The 15,748-nt window shown below is 41.4% G+C and overlaps 1 protein-coding gene across 2 annotated transcripts in view; it reads right to left on the bottom strand.

The window, feature by feature from the left end:
- smyd3 (SET and MYND domain containing 3) overlaps window positions 1-15,748 on the bottom strand; it is a 106,101-nt gene that overhangs the window by 1,286 nt on the left and 89,067 nt on the right. For both annotated transcript variants that reach the window (XM_050054571.1, XM_050054562.1), the window contains exons 9-11: window positions 11,974-12,061; window positions 11,579-11,753; window positions 97-205 (exon numbers count right to left, since the gene is read on the bottom strand). In XM_050054571.1, the coding sequence (XP_049910528.1) occupies window positions 97-205; window positions 11,579-11,753; window positions 11,974-12,061 (372 nt within the window). The remainder of the gene's footprint in view (window positions 1-96; window positions 206-11,578; window positions 11,754-11,973; window positions 12,062-15,748) is intronic.

The raw sequence follows: 15,748 nt of genomic DNA, 5'->3' as shown, positions 1-15,748 counted from the left end.
TGGTAATACAATGACTATGGGTAAGTACGTCTTACAACCCCACTTCAAAAACTATCCCTTTAACTTGGTGGGTAAAACATAATTCACTGCTCACACCTGTTTGAATGTGTCCAAAGCGTCCTCAATATGTTCCAGGTAATGTTGCAACTTTCCGACTCTTATCAGCTGGACCCCATGGACTGGATGGGGATCAGGGTAGTATTGCCTTTAGGAAGGGTAAGAGAAAGATGAAGAGACATGAGTTAAGGATAGGCTTGTTATGCTGTTAATACTCTATCTGGTTTAGAAATATTTGTAAAATCAAAGACTTAGAAATCATAAACTGTATTACGTCAGTGTCCGCATAACTTGCACAGTGTAGCGGCTGTAATGCATAATTTGTACATCAATCTATTTATTTTCTGCCACTTATCCAGGCCCAGGTTATGGGGTATCAGCAGGCTAAGACTTCCTTTCCTCCAGCCCCATCTTCCAGCTGGAACATTTACTATGATTTACAGCAAAAATGCAAAAACAGCTCTGCCTCTGGTCATACGCTGCTGGATAGTTTCTATCAGCAGTCCTGTCACCCCATACTCCCATAGTATCCCCCACAAGACACTAAGGGGGACACGATAAAATAAAAACAAAACATGTAGGCTGGATGGCCAAACTCCCATCATCCCTCTAGTATCCTCACATGAGTAAACAGCCACGGTGCATGACCAGGATGGATGCCACACCACTGAATCTTATCAGAGGAATCTGACATTCAACAATCGTCCTCAATCTCCTGTCTCGCATCTTGGCATAAGCTCTCCCAAGGAAACTGAGCTGAGCGATGCCCCCATAATTGGATCACACTCTCTGGTCCCATTTGTTTTTTTTTAAAACGAAAACCACCACAGGCACTGTCCTTGAACTTCACATGACATGAACACGTTGAGATTTTTAACTGTGTCTAGGTGGCCATAAAAAGCCAGTCAAAGCAAGGCATGCATTATATGATGAAGTTCCATCAAGTCCACTTTTCAATGTAAATGTTTAAGTGTAGCGTTGTAGGAAAATTATTAAATATAAAAGCATGTGAATGTCATCATGAATAAAAATAACTATGTATGAAGGTGTATAAGTCATCCATGGTAATGGAGTGTTTTATAAGGCCTCAGGATGGGTTCATGCTGGACGCGGCAGCGCCATGTAGCGCCCTTGTTTTCCCTGGAGCGTTGCCCGCTTCCTTTCAGCACCCATGTTAACCAGTTGGGCTGTTCACATCTGATGTGCACTGGCTCCAAGCTCTGCAGCTGGCCCGCAATCTGCAGCAATAATTTCTGCATCTGGTCTATTTTTTCTGAATATCTGATTTATGATATAAATGATCTGATTCTTATAATTTATGAAATATGCATCCCATGCTTACTTATTCCACATATTTGTCAGTTGTGTCTTAAAAGAGAACAAGAGAGTTGAGCAGACACACACAAGCAGACAGAGATAGAGCTGTATGTGTGGTTAGAAAAGAGCAGAGGAGCAGAATCACTTCCTGGCCAGCACGGAGAAACGGCCAAGCAACTGCGCCAGACTGCTTGTGCAACAATTGACAAATCAAGACGTTTCCACGTCCAGTGTGAATATGGTGTCAGAGTCCTTCACTGTCTTCATGCAGGCATGTGGAGATGCTTTGGGATTTTTTAAGTTTAGTTCAAGAGGGAAACCTTGTAGATAGCAAACAGACTGGACAGAGGGCTACAGGACAACTGTTTTGAAAGCTCCAAGACAGCCTGATTACACTTGCATCTGTATGACGTGTGAGATTCGCTGTATGAGGCTGAATCACTGCTCTGTTACTTCAAGTGTTTTGTATTAAAGCAACAACTGAGGCTCATCGACTTAATTTAATTATTCATCAAAATGAAGACTACAGAGAGTACAAGTTTTCTTCATCATGTACACTAGAGGTGGCAAAACTGAAAAACATGCACTTAACCACTCGCTTTAATTTGCCAGTGTGCGCTCGAGTCACTTGTGAAGCCTGAGGCAGTCCACTCACATGCACAGCACGGACAACAGACAACAAGACAGATGATTAAATGAACAAGACTAATAAAATTTGCTTGCCAGTCAGTGTCTGGATGCATGTGTGACATGTGTACAAGTGGATGTGTAAGCAAGGACTGGTCTTAACAACAGCAAAAAAAACAGAAATTCAATTAGTATGTGCATATGTGGATTGTGCAAATCTCTATTTTTGTTGTCCGACTTTCCACTTTAAAGACAGTTTAATTGCTACTCTGCTCCTAGGGCAACAGCTTTGGTCCCTGTTTACCTCCTGTCAGCTACTGCATTAACCAATATTCCAACAGGAAATAGCTCGTTTGCAATCATGGGACTGCGATGACGCACAAAATTAAGATGAAGGGCAGGGAGTGATAAATGTATATACTGCGTGAATTAGATATAGAGGTTAGTGACAATATGAAAAGGTTGGATGCACCTGCAGGTTGTCAGGTATCGTCAGAAAATTGAAACTCATGTTGGATGTGATCCATACAAAATGAAGAAAAGTGGTTTTTCCATTAACTACACCGTTTTGCCCAGAGTGGACACAATCGTTGTTACAAATTACCTCGTCTCCCAGACCTCCTGAAGTTACTAACCTTACATTGCAAGTCGATAAAAGCGTACAAGAGTCTACTGGACTAAAACTATTCTGTGTGCAGTTGGGTCCACGGCTGAAATGACAGCTTTTTTGGTTTTGGCCGGGTGAGTAAATGTGCTTGAGTATAACTGTCTTTTGTATTTCAACTATGTACATGGATGCACCATGGTCAGGCTAATATTACTAGCTAACGTTAGCTAACTTTAGCTACTATTTTCTACGTAGTAGGTCAACTGTTCCCAGAGGTCTGGTGAAATGTAGTAAACAATCTGGGTTGTGGCTAAAAACATGGAGAAGTTGTCACAGGACATTGTAACTGCATTCAACTCATGGCCTGTTTAATACAATGCTTTAACATTTATGTTTGAAATTAGTTGACTCTGCTCCTCCAAAATGAATACATAGGTTTTTGATACCCATTTGCTGCTGTTTCTCAGTGTGTTTTTTTTTTAAACATCTCCCATGTCAACACATTCTCACTTCAACCTCGTCACATATTTTTCTCCCTTCAACAACTAACACGTGTGGTCACATTTTGCCAACACTTGCTTGTGGTTGGGTTTAGGCAACAACAACACATGGTTGGGTTTAGGAAAAAAAGAGCAGGGTATGGCTTTACAATCTTACTGGAAGCAGAAGTCAGTGGTTTTTATACCCCTCCTGCCCTCCCTACTCGGACTTCCGCTGCCTTTATTTTTGTTGTTGTCCCGCCGTGTTTCCTCCTGATGCTGCTGGGCATTGTTAAACTATAACGGCAACTGGCCGCGTATCATGCTGACGTAAGAAGACAGCTTTTTTCATCGGTGTGTGACGGCTGAAGTCACTGACCGAGTGGCAGTTTTCGACGACTCCGGAGTGAGACCGGGTTGATGACGTCACATGCAAGGAAACTAATATACTTGTACCCATTTAGAATGTTTATGCTCTTAAATTAGACAGTCTATATTCATTACTTGGCATCCTAGCTCTTTCAGTTCATTCCTTCCCATTCCAGTTTCACTACTTTAACAATCAGACAGTAAGAGAAGCACATAAAAAGATATTTCAAAGGAAGGAAAATATATTTTAAAGATATAATTTTTATTATCCACAAACAAACAGGTGCCCGCTGTCCTCGCGGTGCCCTGATTCCCCCTGAAGCCAGTCTTACAGAGACAGAAAAAGATACAGGAAGAGCGAGTGTTGCTTTTGATCAGTGATGCGTATCCATAGTGACAGAGCCAGAGTTATGATCAGATCAATGATTCTGACACCAAGAGACTCCCACAACACTCACAGGGACACACATAAACACACAGATCCATTTGTATGCACACATACATGCAAATGGCTTAACATTTATGCTTAATGATACACTGATGCTTAATGACCTGTTTTCTTAACATATAGCCGAACCCACATTAATGTAAAAACAAACAGGCTGTTAAGAGACAGTTCACACACAAAGCGCTGGGACATTCCTAGTCCTTCAAAGATAAATACACACCAGGGACTTTTAGGAAGCAGCTTTGTTGTTGGTAAACACTGGAGTTCTCAAAACACTCATTTACCTGACTACGATGTCATTTATCCTCTTTTCTCCTTCATCCCTCTCCTCTAATCTCTCCTTCCTTTTCCTATTTCACATCTCCTATGCTCTGCTCCTACCTGTTTATATTTGTGCTTTGTGCCCCGCTAGCTGCAGGGATTAAAGGTGGTGACGTCGGTCGGTCGGTTGCTTCCTTCTTTCCCCTGCTGCACTCCATTCATTCCTCCCCTCCACTCTACCTCTGCTGCCCTAAGTCCTCCCTCTGTTCACTCTCTCTGTTTTCTCCAGATTGCACACACAGACTGTTTTTTAAAAAAAAAAGAAAAGAAAAGAAAAGAAAAGAAATCTTATATAAGGCGGCATTTAAACGCTCACTGACAAGAAATTTAGATTTCTTGTCTGAGGCTCATTCTCACTCTCTGGCACTCACTCACACAAACACACAGATCTGAAAGTAAACACAGACACATGAATACACAAATGCACGGCGGCATTAATGTATGAGCATGCATGCACACAAAGATAAGGTCAATTTAAATCCACTTCACCCTCTGTAACCTGGCATATTTGCCAGATTTCACTTCTTTCCAGAGTAAACGCAACATAAGCGGCTCAATATTCTCCTGGAAGCTGCACTGCATCTGTTATTAGGAGAACATTCATCTTAATTATTTCTTCATGGACTGAAAACAGCAACTTTCTGATAGCAAAAGTTTTTCACTCTTTGATTTAAAAGGAAAATCTGCTTTCTGACACGAATGTAATCAAAGTTGATTAACTCGTAGTGGTCACAGCCAGAGTAATTTAAAACTCTATGGACCTCATCTTACACCCAGTGCAAAGCGGCACACAGCACAGTGCAACTGTCATTGCTAGTTTCAGATCGACGCAGTTGTGATTTTCATGGCCAGTGCCCACATTGTCTCACAGCAAATGTACTTCAACTGAAAGAAAGAAAGCAACTGCACCACTGACAAATAAAAACCTGGCCTGAAATCAGAATGGCGCAGTATTTTCCTGCTATGTAAAGGGCGCATTATTCAGATAGTAAGATGCACCTACTTGTTATACACATATGGATGTATGGATGGGTTGTGGGTGGGTAAAATAATACATCATTGATGAGGAAAAGTGTAACTACATTCTTTAAAATATGAATATAGCAAAGCAGAGCTCCCGTTGCTCTGCAGCAGACTCCCCACTAAGAGAGAGGCTCTGCACATTAATACATAAAGAGCAGTGTAACTTCATTGATTACTTCAAAAGCTAAAAGTTTTCCTCTGTCAAGTTTGTAATTATCGTTTTTTTACTATTTCTGCTTATATTTGCTGCAGTAACATTACTACTCTCACTATATACTGTTTGCTTCTTCAATTTGCTCAATCCACCGTATAAATATCAGTGTGCCTTGTGCAGTCGCACCTGGCTTTTAAAGGGATGCAACTCTGATTGGTTGAATTCATGTTATGCCCAAAACACACCTATAATTACTTGAGGGACTAAATGCAACCTGTTTGCCCCATGCTCCTTACTATGTGCTGAGATTATGCACAGTTTAACCAGCTAAGTGGAGTTAGACACACCCTAAACACACTTGTGCCGTGCACTTTAGACCATGCACTATAGATTATTTAAATCGGGCCCAAAAGCTTCTCTGATATGTTCCAGCAGCATTTTCTCTCACAGCGCTAACAGCCTATTTGTTCATATCCTCAAGCCTAACTAAGCTACTAACTGACATGCCTACTAATTACAGAGGTGGTCCTCGATCCTGTGGTTAGAATCGAATCATTAAAAAGGATGTTCAAAGATTAAACCAACAACATTAGTCCTCCATGACTAACAGCAAGTTACAACATTGATTTAATTACAAAGCCACTGATTCCAGCTGCAATGACAGGCAAACACACACACATCAACACCAAACTCCAATTATATTTTCTCTTTGCATAGAACCACACAGCAATTAAAATAATTTCATTAACTGTCTCCCGAATTCTTCCCTCCTTCGTATTCCCCTGGGAGAGTAAATTGAAGGGAAATATGGTCTTGCCGTATGCAGCTAGTTAGAAAGCCATAGCTCTTGGCTATGAGTAAGAGAAGGGGCAAGAAGGAGAAATTAATAGTTGTGTAAAAGTGTAGCATTTCCAGGCAAATGCAGTGGAACTAATGAGGCTCTTGTTGGGAACAAAAAGATCCACGGCCTGCTGTTGGTGAGAGGGAAACATGGATTATCTTACTAAGTAGAAAACCGAAGACGGGGAAGGAAAACATGGAAAACATTAGCTGTGAGTATTTCCCTTAATTGTATTTTGTTTACTGTCCAACGCAACAGTAATTTCAGTCCTATATTTCCACAGTTTAGCAAGCTTAGCACTGCCATGCATCTGCTACTGAAACAAAGAACATTTACATGAGGTTTAAATCACAGTTTAACGATTTAGCTGACCCTTTATTCCAGAAAAATTCACCTCCTTTCTGCTGAGACCTCACCATAGTAATCCACAACAGTGGCCCTCAAACGCTCATGTAAGCTTGCATGAATTAGTATTCATGTATTTATTACATGTATATAATGTTATGAAACCAACAGCTTTAGTACTCACTGAATTTTACTGATGGTTTCAAAATACAGTACAGCTGTTCCAAACGGTCATTACGTGACAGGGCATCATCAATCCATTTGAGGACTGGGCACCTTCAACTAGAGGAGCTTTACCCCTGCATGTTCAGTTTCTGTCTCCATCACTGTTTCTTGTTGTATGAATAGACACCACAAGGTAGCCTGAGGAGCACCAAGTTTCACTGCTGCATCTCGTTGGCTCGTTTTTGGCACTTTGTCATAATCTTCAAGGAGACTATGTTTTTCATTGAGAGAAAATTACCTCCTTTTCACCATGATTTCACTGTGCACGCAGCACCAGCCTCAAGTAGCCAGCTGGAAACAGATGGGTTACTGCGAGGCAAACTATCATGATGGGAGTAAGGTTAGAGAAAAAACACGAAACAGTAGTTTTAAATTTTTTCAATATGTTGTCTTGGATGAAAGTGTAAGCAGACTACTTGATTTCATTAAGCATATTATTTAAACAGCATTTCCAAAGGAATGATTCTGTCTAAAGCTTTTTGGTCCATACAAGTGGGTGATCACCGCATGATCACTCTAAGAAGTTTCAACTATATTGACTTATAACTACAGTGTTTTACTCTAATAGTTAAAGGACCATTGTGTAGAATTTAGGGGCATCTATTGGCAGAAATGAAAGAAACAAATTCATAACCAGGGCTGCTGCTGGTCAGTTGGGTAGGACAGAAAGACCACCAGATGTTTCTCTCCCATTGTTAAACATAGGTATGATTTAATGAGCTTAAGTTTAAGAAAACTTGGCCCAGCAGAGGCAGCTGACTGTATCAATAACTCCAATATTGACCTTTAAGTACGAGCGCAACTGCAAGTGCAGTGCTTGGCGAGCTTGTGCTGTGTTCACTGAAACTATCTAGAGTGCTGCTCAAACCATGTTGTGTCTGTGAGGGCCTTAACTGGGAGAGTTAATGCATTACATATAATTGTAATTGATGATCATCATATTGGGCTGTTTTGGGTCCCCCCTCTGGCACTGGTGCTGTATGCACAATGCATGCTTTGGTGTCCTTAGCGGTGGCACTGTTCATAACTATGTTTTTATTAGCTTACAATCACCTGATAATAACAAGTCCAATGTATTGTTTCTATAGCAGCCAAGAACGGTCACATCAGCTCCAGCTCTATAGGGTCACTGCATTTTCACGTTGGCCACTGTAGGTCTCATACACGTTTGGCACACAAGTTTCAGTTCTGCAACCTCATGGCTAGATGCCACTAAATCCGACACACTGGACCCAAAGTAAATCTATCCAGTATTTCACGAGAAAAAATATGAAGGAAAGTCTGAATTTTCTTTAGTGGAAATATATTTCTTCAAATTCTTTCCTAACCTGTTAATCATCTCACAGGCTTCATAAATACCTGCAAAGATAAGCAGGTAACACATCGGGGTTGTTCTGCTAAAAAGACCCTGAATTCCACTTAAGGAAAAATCTGTCATTGTGTACACTTACATTGTTCATGAATTTGTGGTTTTCAAAGCAGTACATGAGTTATTTTGTAACATGTTTGTAAACTTCATACACTTTCTTTTCCCCAACTACTTGTCTGCCACTTCAGTCAATATTTTGTTTGAAATACTTTTGTCTTCAGAATGAAAACAGCACTTTTTTAAAAAGACTTATTTCATATGCCACCACCAACAGATCCAGACTGATCAGGGCTGACAGCGTGGGTGCACTTCACCACCCCTCCGAGGCCACAGTGAATGCAGAAATCTTATGCAACAGATTTCTCTCTATGAAAGTGCTGAATAGATGCAAATCAGTGCATCTAGAGAGAGGAGCTCTGGCTTGTTAATTCTGAAGGACTAACAAAAAACATAAATGAATAGAAGCTGTACATCGCTGACATGTTGTAGCAGTTACTCTCTATTAGTGCTGCCATGCAAACCTCAATGGGATGTAACATCCTCTATGGTTGGACAGTTACCCACGGAAATAAAGGAAGAAAAGAAACATGTGTCCAGAGAGGCAAGAAAAATCAAAATGTCTGTTACATACTTTATATGTGCAAGACCTTACAGAATGCACCTCTTGAATGTTCGTGAATGTGTATGTGTGTGTCTGCAGCATGGAGACATTCAATAAGCCTGCAGCAGGTGTGCATTATTCGTACAGAGGCACAGGGAAACCCTCTCTATACATGACAAACAGAATAGAGAAACCGAAAAAAGACCTGCAGAGAGAGTGAAAGAAGAAAGGAATACAGAATGAGGGGTAGGACAGGAGAAAGAGAGAGATAGAGAACTCCTGCAGCTATCTTTCTTCTCTGCCATCTGAAGAGCCCAGAGGAAGATAGGAGATGAATATGGAGGATCTTCCTCCTACTCTCTCTCACTATTTTCTCCTGAATGCCTTTCTCTCCTTCTCTTTCATGCTTTTTCTTTCATCGCTGTCTCCCCTCCTCGCCGAACGAATGCTCAGTGCATCCCTCTATTCCTCTTCTTGTCCACTTTCCTCTTTTATACCCCAATTTTTCCTCTTTCTTTCTCTCTCCCTTGTGATTCTGTCACTCTCATCTTACTTCCCCGCGCTCCTGCCTCATTCGTCATTCATCACCTGCTCGTATCCCCGTTATCACGCCCATCCTCACCTAACTCCTCTCCCTGCTCTCTCCTTAAAACCCCCACAACCATCTCTCACTCTGGCTTCACCTCTGCGTCCTCGAGACACATTTTTCTCAGTTTCTTCTTTTCAACGGACACCAATCTCTCCATCCCCTCCTCCTCATCACCATCTCTCTCTTTCTGCTCCTCCACGTCTGGTTATTTATTGATAGGCTGTGTTACTGTTTTCTCTCCAGCGGATATGTTGTTCACTCTCAGTGTGTGTGTGTGAGACTGAGAGAGCCAGTGCAGCTATGCCACTAGAGCTCTGCCCTTCACACAAGATCAATTAGTCTCACACACACACACACACACACACACACACACACACACACACACACACACAAAAGTTGGCGGGAGTAATGTTGACTTTGAGAGATGGAGAGAACAACACTGCAGAGAAAAGGGGGTGAGGATGTGTGAGGGCCAGAGGACCTCATCCAGAAGACAATTAAAACTGTTGATGCAATTTACTGTAATCTGATGTGTAGCTCAAACTATACTGTAACTTTGGATTTTTTTAGATCTTAGATTAATATATTTTCAGTAATTCCCCTCTTTATTAGGACAAGACATTTAAGCTATTATATTAGTCTCATTACAAGCACTCTTGTGGTCTTCTTTTCATCTACTCCTGTGTCCGTGCATTCTCTTGTCCTCTTTTGCTTTGTACTTCTTTGTTTGCTGCAAACGACATACTCAACTTTTCGTCTTTTCGCTGTTTACACATCTGCTCTCAGTGTAATGTCACCACTTTACACTTCTCTTTGAATTTTGAATTATTCCCCTCTACTCTCTTTTCCGTTCTCGCCACATCATAATCAAATCTTGTACTTTCAAACACAAATATTTTAGATCCTAACTTCCTCTAATTTAGGCAAACCAAATGGTCATGGCTTGCCCAGACATCTCACTGCATCTGGAGGTTTGAAGACATTTATTGCAGCTGGCCAAAGATTAAAGCTCAATTTAAAGATTGTCTACAGATATTTTGCACATTTTGACCAAGATTTACAACAGGATTCCATAAACAAGCCATATAAACACACATGTCTCTGATGCCTGTCCACAAAACATGATAATCATGTATTTCTAAACCAGCGCTGCTGAGCGTTATTTTCCCTCCACAGACGTAACAGAAGGAAATCTTCATCTCCTTCATCAAGTCAGAGTCAAATCCTCCGCATTGTGAAATCTCCTCACTGTTGAATCTTTCAACACTCAGCCACTGCTTTCAGAACTCACTCTCCAGTTTGAACTCAACAAAAAGCATAGGATGCATTATATGTTATCTCAACAGATCAGTACGATATACTAAGTTTTCCCATTAACCTTGCTGAGCACCTCCTGGATCTCTACAGGTAATCTACCTGAGAATCTCCCCCTCGCTTTCAGTGTTAAAAACCATGGAGTCTAAAATAACATAAAATGCGGTCTGGAAGCTTTCTGACGACTATGGAGGCATCAGGACTGAGTAGCAGCCCAAATCTTTGAGGAAATAACTTTGAAGTATTAATCCACATTGGTAAAGACAGTGGTGCAAGTCTGCCTTAACTAAAGGAGCTGCACTTCAGATGCACTCTGGATGAGTTACTCTTGTCCTTTTCTTCACACTGCTGTCCCTACTGGAATCAGCAAGGAAGAGCCACTCAATCCGAGTGGTTATCCAGATTTAAAGGCAGATGTTTTTCCCTTTTAAAGATGTACTATGCAGGGCTGTCAGTTACTGTTTGTGAAAATGCTCGCCAGTGAAACTGAAAGTAAATCCAACCTCAGATTCCCTCTCGATAAGCGTTTTGCCTCGCTATATTTGTGTTTTTTTGGTGTTGTGTCTCTTGGATGCCTGCTGCACTACCTTTTTATAAAGCCCTGACCTCACCTGAGCGCTGTGGGGGTACATGCCCATGAGAAAATAAGAAGAAAATAAGAAAACACAGGCAGAGGGCAGAGTCTCTGTAGATAAATACACCGCCACACACTTCTAGTGGGTCGTAAGTGATGATTGAGAGGGGTTACTTCTGTTTGAGTCTATACATCGCTGTTAAAGAAAAATCCTGCATAGTATACATTTAGATTATAAAAAAATAAGCCATCTATGGACGCCGTAGAAGTTTTAATTTTCCCCATATGAAAATTTCCTTCACACACACAGTGACTCACCTGTAAATTGGAAGTGATTTCTCCCCGTATGTCAGAGCTTCCTCCCAGTGTCCCAGGTGAATGCAGGCATCTAAAGCCATGTCTGTCATTCTGAGTTTATAGAGATTTTCATCTGGCACGTCACCCCCAACAGTTGATAACAGATGACTACAGCTCTCTTGCAACGCTTGCCACTCTGGAGGGTCACTTGAGGAAAAGCAACATTAATACTGAGCGCCCAAGTGATGTGACAATTAAAGCTGCACACTCATATTTATGACTTTATTTAAAGGATGAAATGTTGCCAGTGGAGAGGCCTTGACGTATTGATTCATTATTCCATAGTACAGTAGATGATGTGTGATGACAATGATCAGTGTCCACTGGCTGCAGTGGATCTTAAAGGTAAAGGATACTGGACTCTGCTTTCAGTCCTTCCAGTCTGGTTAGAGCCTCCTTTAGCAGGCGCCATGTTGATTCTTCCCCTGACAGCATTAGTCCATCCTAGGAAAGAGAGGAGAAGGACCACCTGAGCATCCACACTGACCAAGTGACATTAAGGTCTAAAATGCAGTCACCCTTATGTACATACTTGGAGTGTTGTAGTCAAGACCATCTTAACTGAGACCAAGTCATGAGCAAAACCGGAGAGTATCAAGACCGAGACGAGACCAAGACTTTAAGGGGTTGAGACCAATGGTATGTTGATGTTAGGTACAATTGATTGGTACCATACCAAAGTACAGAGTGCGCTGCCGTCTGATATTGAGGCATCGGTATTAACTGAGACTGTTTCATAAGTGAATAAAAACTCCTTGTAGTTGTGTTAAATAGCAGTTCATGTTCAAGTTTCGGTGTTCACACTAGATACATACTATAATGAACTACACATAAATCATACTCGAGAGTTTCTTTTCAAGTGAACTCAAGTTAGGATTGGCATACCGTGCCTGCATACAGTACACAGTGTTCACATTAATCAATCTAAGACTTTGGGGTCAACTTTACTTGGATCGAGGCCCAGGTCCCTGATGTGAAAGCCATCTCCAAGTCAAGACCAAGATCGGACCAGTGCGAATACCACACTGCATGGCACACTTACAATAATGTGTAACATGCACTCCTCAAATTGATCCGACAGATCCACATTCTCACAAAAACACGAAGATTCATCTTTATTCACATCTTTTAATATCATATACCGTATACCTAGATGTGTGTATGTATGAGTGTGCCATGAGACATTTCTTGAAGGCATTGCGGTGTTGAATTTTTATGTGTGGGGCTTTTCCTTTGTTTTCTATGAGCAAACAAACACTAAGGAGCTGAAATGAACTTAACCATCTATATTCAACACTCCCGAGTCCTCTTTGTTTGAGGCTGAGTGGAAATGTGGTCGAGTCCGGGATGATACTGAGACCTTCAAAAAGTGGTCTGAAGACCAGTCTTGAGAGCAAGACAGATCATGAATACGACAGCACCTACACAGGCACAGAACATCTTTATTAGGAGTGGAGTTTGCTTATCTCATCCCAGCTGACTAACAACTGATGTCAGCCATGGATATCACAGCAGTTACAGTCTGCTGCATGTGTGTTGGCGTGCATTTATGCAACAGATTTATGGAGTTGCTTTGTAGTTGTGTGCTTATTAAGTAGTGATTTAATAGAACTGCCATCATGCATTGTGCCTTAAGTCTCTTACAGACTGTGAGGGTTTTAGCAATCTTATAAGCTCAATGCAGCTACACTGTGCGACATGGATCTAATAAACTTGGGTAAGACCTCAAGTTTGATGTATGCAGACTGTACAATGACAGCGCCTACTGAATCACAGGCTATGACGTACGATGCAATAGCTTCCCATACTGAGAATGCAAGGATGCTGCATGGGTTGTTACTTCTCCAAATGCGGAGCACAACATAGAGGGTCACATTATTAAATGACCTCAAGTTTTGTGGGCATTATATTCTGCAGTGTGCGTGTTTGCTAGCTACTAGGTTGCTCACCTGGCAGCAGCAACTCCGCCGCTGTTTCCTTCCATGCTTATGCACACATCATTCAGGCAAGGCTTCTGTTGCCTCAAGTCCACAAGGTTTTCCTCTTTGCTGGAGCCCCACACATTTCTTTTAGTGCATTTTGCTTCCATTGTGAGCTGCTATCTGTCTGTTTGTTTGGGTTTAGCATTTCTATTGGTTGGCTTAGAATTTTATCCAAGGCTGTCTTTGATTACAAGACAGTGACAATGGCCATCCTTGGACCTCTCTCACTGTACGAAGTAGGACCACAGTTTCAGAGCCATGACCAAAGATATTGCCAGGTTTCTTTCATGATGGTCATTTTTTGTCTGGGACAGCTGAAAATCCCACAGTGTATATTGGGCTTTAAGTGTCTTGCGAGGAAAATGTTAAAAAAAGAAAAAAAGACGAAGAGGAGGAGAAAAATGACAGGAGACAGGGACAGTGTAGGGGCGAAATAAACCACTGAAATCTGCTTTGATGGTATATGTTGGGCAATACAGATGGACTTATTACCACACACACACACACACACACACAGATGCACAAAAAAAAAAACAGCACCGCATCAACAATCACCATCCCCTGGGTTTGATGTCAACAGTCATCTGTTGTCATGACAACTCTAGGTCACAACCCAGTTGCCTGCCATCATCATCTGAAGATTAAAGAGAAAGAATTGGAATGACACAAAGTGTGTGTGTGTGTGTGTGTGTGTGTGGATGGGTGGGTGTGCGTGTGTGTGTGTGTGTTACAGAACAAAGGTGGGTTGAATAAGATGAATGCAATTTTCCCAGAAAATCAACTGAGTGCTCTCTCTTACCATATCTTAAACACACACACCCACATGCACACACAGACACACACAGACACACACACACACACACACACACACACACACACACAAATCTTTGAGTGCGGGTATAGTGTGGTAGAATAAAACCAAAGTGTAACATAGAGCATATGGAGAACAAAGCTGGAGGCAGAAGTGACGGCAGTGAAAAAAAAGAGGAAGAGACAGAGAAATGAAAACATACAAAGTAAGAGAGAGAGAGAGAGAGAGAGAGAGAGAGAGAGAGAGAGAGAGAGAGAGAGAGACTGGAGGAGAAAGACTGAGTGCATTAAGATGGATGGAAAAGAAAACTGCAGCTGAAAGACAAGATAATATTTCTCATTTTTCAGTGTGGAGACAGAGAGAGGGGTGTGTGTGTGTGTGTGAAGAGGTGGAGCGTGACAGAGTGACGGAAAGGAAGAGGAGGACAGCAGGAGATAAGAGAGGGTGAAGGAGGGAAAAGGAGGAGAGGACAGGAAAGGGTACACTGTAACGCGTCATGCACAGATACACAGCCAACAGTGGCACAGCAGAAGTGTGTGTGTGTGTGTGTGTGTGTGTGTGTGTGTTTGAGTGAGAGAGTGAGAAAGTGAGAGAGCATGTCTGTGTGTGTTTGAACTTCTGATCTTGTGAAAACCACATGTTTTACACATTTCAAGCAAGAACAGTTTTTGGAAAGTTAAAAGATTAAAAAATGTGGGTTAGGTTTGGATTAGAGAAGAACTTCAGACAGACAAATGTAGATGTGTGTGAGTGTGAGTGTGTGTGTAACCTGAGAATGACCTTAAAGGCACATGAACACCAATGACCCAATCATAGTTTAAGGCAGTTATGCATGACAATCAGTTCAGGTCAGGGGAGTTCTCTCCTACTTTAGTCGGACTACTGAAGGGAGTTTTAGCCATTTAAAACTCTCTACTGAATTTTTATTAGAGTTTTTTATAATGCAACAAACTGCAATCCAAGGCAAGTTTTTTGGTCACAGTAAGCTTTTCCACTGAATCACCTCTATCATTTCACCATTTGCAAACACTCTCTGGGTTATTAACAAAATTCATATCTATGCTGTAAGCAATCTGGAAATCCATCGGTAAAAGAAAACAAAAAACAAAAAAACAAAAAAAAAAAGGATTTTTTTTTCTTCCTTTACCTCTGGAGGCACTGCCCGTAGTTTTTCAACTAACGGAAGTACAGGGGCTTCGGGGATTGCTCAACCCCTTCACTTCCGGCGGTACCCCCAGCGAATCGCCTTGTTGTTTACAAATACTTCCAGGTAGAAAACCAGCAGAGTTTAGCTATATATATATATATATATATATATATATATATATATATATATAT

This window comes from Epinephelus moara, chromosome 1 (genome assembly GCF_006386435.1).
Source record: "Epinephelus moara isolate mb chromosome 1, YSFRI_EMoa_1.0, whole genome shotgun sequence".
Lineage (NCBI taxonomy): Eukaryota > Metazoa > Chordata > Actinopteri > Perciformes > Serranidae > Epinephelus > Epinephelus moara.
Note: the sequence above shows the minus strand (reverse complement) of the source record. Positions and strands in the feature narration are given on the sequence as shown.